Here is a 6,795-nt window from a genome sequence, read left to right as displayed (position 1 = left end):
CCCCCCCCCCTCCCAATTTTACTTCCGCTTATAATACGAAACCACATTATAATACAACTCCAAAACCGGAGAAAACACAAACATCAGCAAAGAAAGAAAGAAAAAAAGAGAAAGCAAAAGGAGATCTGTATTCAAGTAAATATCTTAAGGTTAAAAGCTGTAATACATACAATGCTAAACAAATTTCCCGCCAGAAAATTATAAAACCAAAAAGAGGAAGGTACCAAGGGAGATAAGTTATAATTTCCCGCCACAACACGAAGGAAGTTTTGATCCATCTTAATAGTTTTCTACTTCGTTCACTGTTCGGACCAATAATGTCTACGTTAAAACAAGTTATTTCTCGCATCAACGGTAGTATGATGCCGAAATTTCAAGGACGAAAAGCCTGTTTACTAGGTATTGCTGAAGGAGTTGACAGCAGCGGCCTATCTTTTCAATTGAAAACCTGCGACAATGTAAACGTGAAAGTGTATTTAACTGAACCATTGAACGAATACGTTGGTGGACTGACGGAGGTGTTTGGTGAAGTGAGTTCAAATACAAGCATTAACTGCCACGACTATGTCCTCTTCACTAAGGAACAGACAGATTCTTTTGATATGGAAATGTATAATACTGCAGTGGAGATGATTAGCAAATATCCCGAAAAGTATCTAGTTGGTGTGCGTAATGTGAAGTGAATCACGTAAAGACTCCGTGGTATTTACTTGTACCATTATGTATATGACAGATTATTGCTATTATTTACCGTGGAGGTCGAGCTTGCTTTTCAGTGTTTTGGACATTGATAACATTAATATTTGTCAGGTGCTGAGGCTGATGTAATCAATTATTTCCATCTCCCCGCTCCACTAAAATTGTAGCCTTGTACCTGTCATGAACATTATTTGAAGAGGTTGGAACAGACATCCGACAGTATATAGTTTCTTAGAATGAACTCAACTTTTTCTTACAAAATATCAAGATTCCGCTGACAATTTTCTGAAAAATTCTCTGTGTGAGAATTCATTACTTTATTATTATTGTTATTTCTGTATTGACTGGTCTTAATTGTTGCTATACAACAGAAACTGTAAGAAATAATAATTTTGTAACTTCTATCAGAATTTTTGCAATTTTTGATTTATAGTTGATGTCATGCATTGCTATGGAAATTATTCACAGTAAAACATTAATGGGCAGAGATGTATAGTTATTGAATGTCAACAGTAATTTGTATTATTTTATATTATTTATCTAAATACCTGAGTAATTACCTTGCTTTTAGTCACACGTGCGAATTGGCTACATTTGTTTGTGTTCATGTCCCAGCTAATATATATTCAGGGCTACATTATCCTGTGTACCATCCTTGGTGAGAGTGTATGGTTTGATAGAGATTTGCGGTTTCAGTAAATGTGGAGACTGACTGTGTCATTTCAAAGAAATGTTTTTAAATGTTATGGTTTACATGAAATACCGAATTGAAAACGAAAATCTGTTTATTGAATGAAGCGGGGAAATGCTTTAAATTTAAACGCACAAAATTTCGCTCCCTTTCCCCCGGTTTTTATATAGATCCACAGGGTAAACCTAACCCTAACACTAGTTTTGTGAGATTTGGCTGTTATTTCTAGCATGTAAATAGCTTGGTTGGGGGTGGGAATGAAATTTTTCAAACAATTTTTGAGTTGATTCTTTGGCTACTGACTAGCCGGAGCTATCTATCTGTCTGTCTATCTCACCATCTCTCTCTATATATATATCTATCTATCACTCGTTCACCTCTGTTTGTGTCCGTAGAATTTATCAAATTAGAAAACGCAAATTTAATATAAAAATATATTTTCTGAAATTGCAAGAAACATCTCTGGCTGTTTTCGTATATACGCCACTGAAGTTAGAATTATGGATATTGCTTTGACGTGTGGCTTTCCAGACGTGACTATACTGAATTCTTTTTGTATATTGATTCTCTCTCTTCCTCAACGACGATAAGGGAATTTGCCTGGTATTTCTAAGAGATTCCCCTCTTTCGTCCAAGAAATATAAATTGTATGTAAAGGGATGTAACTCGTGCGACACATGGCTTTTATTCCAACAATTGAAATAATGGGAGTCTAGAATAACTAGCTAAACCTCATTCAAAACATCTTATAAAAGACAAAGATACGTGGATAAGGTAAAGAAATGTTTTATGAAGCTCCTTCTCTTTCATAAATATAAAAAAAATATACCATTAAAGAAGTAACTACTTCGAAATACGTAGCAGTACCCACTATTTCATTAGCCCCACTATTTCAGAATAAACAAAAAAAAACTCGCACACGACTCTGATTAGTGAATTATATTTCACTTGTCAAGTATCACATCTGCATTTTTAAATTTCCAGTCTGGAATAACACAGAAATTGGTCTTCTCCCTAACTCTTTTTATCTTGCACTCACACGAACTTTTCACAACCTCAGTTTATACGGCTGCATTTGCTGATAGCTTTACGGCCACATCATTTTCTCATTTTCCTTGAGACACTCCTTTCATGGTCAATGAAATATATACCATATGTGCACTGGGATCAATGTAACTGATTGACCCACCGCTCCAAACATTTCCGGCCTTGTGCCAATAGCAGAAAGAATTAGAGAGGTAAATAAATATCTTCATATATTTTGTATAAAAATTGTTACACTTTATAGTTTACGAAGATCTTTACCTTGATGTGAGGAATACTTTACCAGATCATCTGAACATGTTCAAACCCATCACATGTCGGGTACCAATTATCTGAGTATATTTTGTTATTGGATTCAGAAATTAACTACAACGTGATGTCTGGAATGCGTAGACAGAAACATGCGTGTGTTATGATAAAAACCACAGGGTTTCTTGGTCGAAGCATTAATTTATTTCACCATTTTTCTGGCTGAGAACAAAGCTCACTTGCCATTTGAACAGCTGACGTTTAAACAAGAGAGGAAAAGAAAACACAAGGGAGATAACCATGGTGTCTGGTGGTCTAGTTTTAAATTCCACGAAGATATATTTCTTATATAATCTGGGATGGGACCTTGTGAGATCATGTGATAGTTGTAAAATGTATCATAAAAGCAGTGTGTCATTCATTTTCAATCTTGAATGAAAACACGTCTGGCCATAAGAAAATTATACTATCTTGCCTGAAAACAGGAATTCGCCTGTAGAAAGTCTCTCTCAACCAAATCCATCCGGTCTGGGTATCCATGGAAAAGTGGACATTAAAATGATATTAGCCAATAGTAACTTTGGTAAATCTACACATTAATACATTGGTTCGCTAAGATGAGTTCAGATATTTTTCAGTATTGGAAAACTCGCCAGTGGTAGATTAACATCATATCCAGTAGAAATTTTTTTTCTCATTTTTTAATACCACAAAAACAAGCAACTTTGGGTCACAGATTCATTAAGCTAAGACAAAGGAGGTAACTTTTACCCAAATGTTTTTATTTGATTTATTACCAAAAATCCTTTTTTATACAACTTTATCTCAAACTAAATATATAAAAAAATTTTTTATAATATTTGAAAGACACTCTAGTCTTGATGACTAACTAAAAATGTCTCAGAAAAATACAGGTGTTGCAGAAATATGATGGATTATCCTGATCTTAAAAAAAGCGCCATGGGCACTATTGGGTTAAACTAAATAACTTCCATTGTCACTCTGCAACATCTAAATCATACACACTTTTACTGTCTAGGAAATTAGAACGTCTTTATGCAGTCATGTCATCAGCTAGAAAGAGCTTCTACATTGCTTTTAAAAAAAAGGAAAATATATTAAATCGAACACTAAACTCTGTTTGCAAAGACCTGCTGGGGCAAGTGAAATCATAATTGAACCATACTCAATGACTAGTTACTGCACCAGTGGAGCATTAACAGCACTGTCGAGCGTGTTCATTACTAGAGCAGCTGTCTGGCTTCTGTGCTAGTGGCCTGTAAATAGCACCATTAGCGCGTAATCGTTACCAGCGTTGCCTTCTAGCACTTGTGCTGGTGGCACGTTAGAAAATCATTCGAGCAAGGTCGTTGCCAGTGCTGCTGGACTGGCTCCCGTGCAAATGGCACGTAAAAAGCACCTTTTTGAGCGTGACCGTGTGACTGGCCCTCGTGCCAGTGGCATGTAAAAGCACCCACTACACTCTCGGAGTGGTTGGTGTTAGGAAGGGCATCCAGCTGTAGAAACTCTGCCAGATCAGATTGGAGCCTGGTGCAGCCATCTGGTTTCACCAGTCCTCAGTCAAATCGTCCAACCCATGCTAGCATGGAAAGCGGATGTTAAATGATGATGATGATGAATGCAGTTCTATATACATTATGTTTTAGAAGATGGGATCATCTTGGATTGAATAGCATTGATCTTTTATTAGTCTCAGCTTCAGAGCTACAGCCATGCTGGTGCAAATCCAGTGAATTGAGAATAACTTAGGGTTAAAGAACAGAACAATAACAACGAACCCAGATAGTTAAATGCAGACAATATAGCTGGCGTTTAAAAACCAAAAAAAAAACTTAAAACAAAATTATATTATCAATATCTTTATTGAGGTTTTTCAAATTAAAAGGAAAAGATATAAACGTTTGTATAAAATTTAAAAAAACAACCCACAACAATATAGTTTGGTTGAAAAATAATCACAAAAAGTTACAAAATATTAAAGATTTTGCGATATCTTTCTCTTGCGTACACAAAATAAATTTTTTTTTTTTTTTTTTTTTCACATTCTTATATTTTTTTGGCATTTTTCAGTGGATACAGAAGTATGGAGTTTGTGATATTCATGCTTTTATCAAGGCTTATTAGCTGCTTGTATGGTGAGAATTGGCTTCACTGTGAATTGAAACTGGCTAACAGATAAGACCCAACACATTGCAAGCTGTTGCTTCTTACCTCTCGGAAATAATTTGCCAAAACTTTCTGTAGAATTCTTTGAAGCTGTATCAGAATTATTCAGCTTGCAATAATGATGAAAATGATGATGATAATAACACTGGTGGTATGGTTTTTCGTTTTATTTTTTATAAAAGACTAGGTATTAAATAATATACATATATATATATATATAGATAGATAGATGGATAATCCTATCAAGGCTTTACTCTCATTCACTACAGCACCTGCAGGCTAGAAGAGACTTCATGGCAGGTCTCATGCCAGGTGGCTGGACATGATTAAGGAAGGTCTCCAGAGGCTCAATATCACCTTGGAGGATACAGAGGAGTTGGCATGGGGGCACCAACAACGGAGAGCACTGGTGGACCTGATTATCTCTATGCATTATGACATCTCTGGGATGACCTCAGCCCCATCAAGCAAGCACATGAAGCAAACAAACAGCATACACATGTAGTGACGTCATATGGCGCCAAAAAGGCATAGTCGCCATTACTCCATCTTTAACCACGCATGCGTGGATTTCAACATCCAAGCGTTCCCGCTTCTATTCTGTCTCTTACCACGCCAGACAGCGTACAAGCAAGACGGTCTAAAACAAGCTCTCATTGAGTGTGGAAGAAGCAAGTTGTCTCTCCAACGATTCATCTCTAGGGACAGTACATCTATATTCAGGCTACTCAGAAACCGGACAATTAGAAGCTGTATATTTTCCACCATAAATAAATATTGTTGTTGTTGATCAGTTTGGAGTTCCGCGTTCCGTTCACTTCTAATTTAATATAGGAAAGTCAGGTGTACATCTAATGATGTATAACCCACTTTCCTAAACACATATATATATATAGGCATGGCTGTGTTAAAGGAGTGTGCTTCCCATCCACATGATTCCCGGTTCAGTCCCATTGCATGGCACCGTGGGCAACTATCTTTTTCTACAGACCAAAACCTTGTGAGCAGATCTGGTGGACAGAAACTGAAAGAAGCTCATCATATACATGTGTCTATGTGTGTGTGTGTCTCCCACCACCATTTGGTAACTGCAGTTGGCTTGTTTACATCCTCATAATTTGGCAGTTCAGCAAAAAGAGACCAATAGAATAGGTATCAGGCTTAGAAAACAATATAAGTACTGAGGTCAATTCGTTTGACTAAACTCTTTAAGTATGTGCTCCAGTAATGGCAACAGTTTAAAGACTGAAATAAGTAAAAGATATATATATATATGTATATTATTGTGTATTCATTCATTGTACACCTGTTTTTCTATGCTGACATAAGTAAGACCTATGTATATTATATATACATACACAAACGCAAGTATCCATATACATGTGTGTGTATATATATATATATATATATAGGGCTTCAGGTTTAGGTTTCGCCATGGGGTGTTTTCTACTATATTTCCCCAAGCTAAGCAAAGCCTTGAAAGTACATTTGGTAAATGGAAACTTGAAGAAGCTTATCACATACATGTGTAAATGTCCCCTTGTCTTGATACTGCACGATAGTTGTAGATGAGTGTCACCATCATACAAACGGTGTCTTTTGTTTCCAGTCTTCCATGAAAACATGTCCAGCCATGGTGAAATGCTGCCTTGCATGGAAATACAAGTGAGGTTTGGTGACAGGAAGGGCATCCAGTCATAGATGCCTAAACAAATCTCATCTGGCTCATGTAAACATGGATAAGTGGATCTTGAAATGATGATGACGATATATATATATATATATGTGTGTGTCCCAGTATGGCCACAGCCTACTGGCTGTGGAATCAGTAAAATATCATATACAAAATTATAGCAAAAAGCAGAACACATAAGCACAAACAAGATATAAAAAAATATTTAATTGATTTGCAGGCTTTTTAAAAA

At 36.2% G+C, this 6,795-nt stretch overlaps 1 protein-coding gene and 1 long non-coding RNA gene across 2 annotated transcripts in view; one reads left to right on the top strand and one right to left on the bottom strand.

Moving 5' to 3' along the window:
* Positions 1-2,944, bottom strand: part of LOC128248599 (uncharacterized) — a 7,853-nt gene extending 4,909 nt beyond the window's left edge. The window contains exon 1 of the long non-coding RNA XR_008264781.1: positions 2,696-2,944. This is a non-coding gene — a long non-coding RNA (uncharacterized LOC128248599). The remainder of the gene's footprint in view (positions 1-2,695) is intronic.
* On the top strand, positions 200-1,209 carry LOC106877456 (replication protein A 14 kDa subunit). Its single transcript, XM_014926358.2, has one exon. It carries the CDS (start codon positions 318-320, stop codon positions 681-683), a length of 366 nt encoding a protein of 121 aa, XP_014781844.1. The 5' UTR covers positions 200-317; the 3' UTR covers positions 684-1,209.
* Positions 2,945-6,795: the final 3,851 nt, after the last annotated feature.

Source organism: Octopus bimaculoides, chromosome 8 (genome assembly GCF_001194135.2).
Source record: "Octopus bimaculoides isolate UCB-OBI-ISO-001 chromosome 8, ASM119413v2, whole genome shotgun sequence".
NCBI classification, from domain to species: domain Eukaryota; kingdom Metazoa; phylum Mollusca; class Cephalopoda; order Octopoda; family Octopodidae; genus Octopus; species Octopus bimaculoides.
This window is presented reverse-complemented; position numbering and strand designations above follow the sequence as displayed.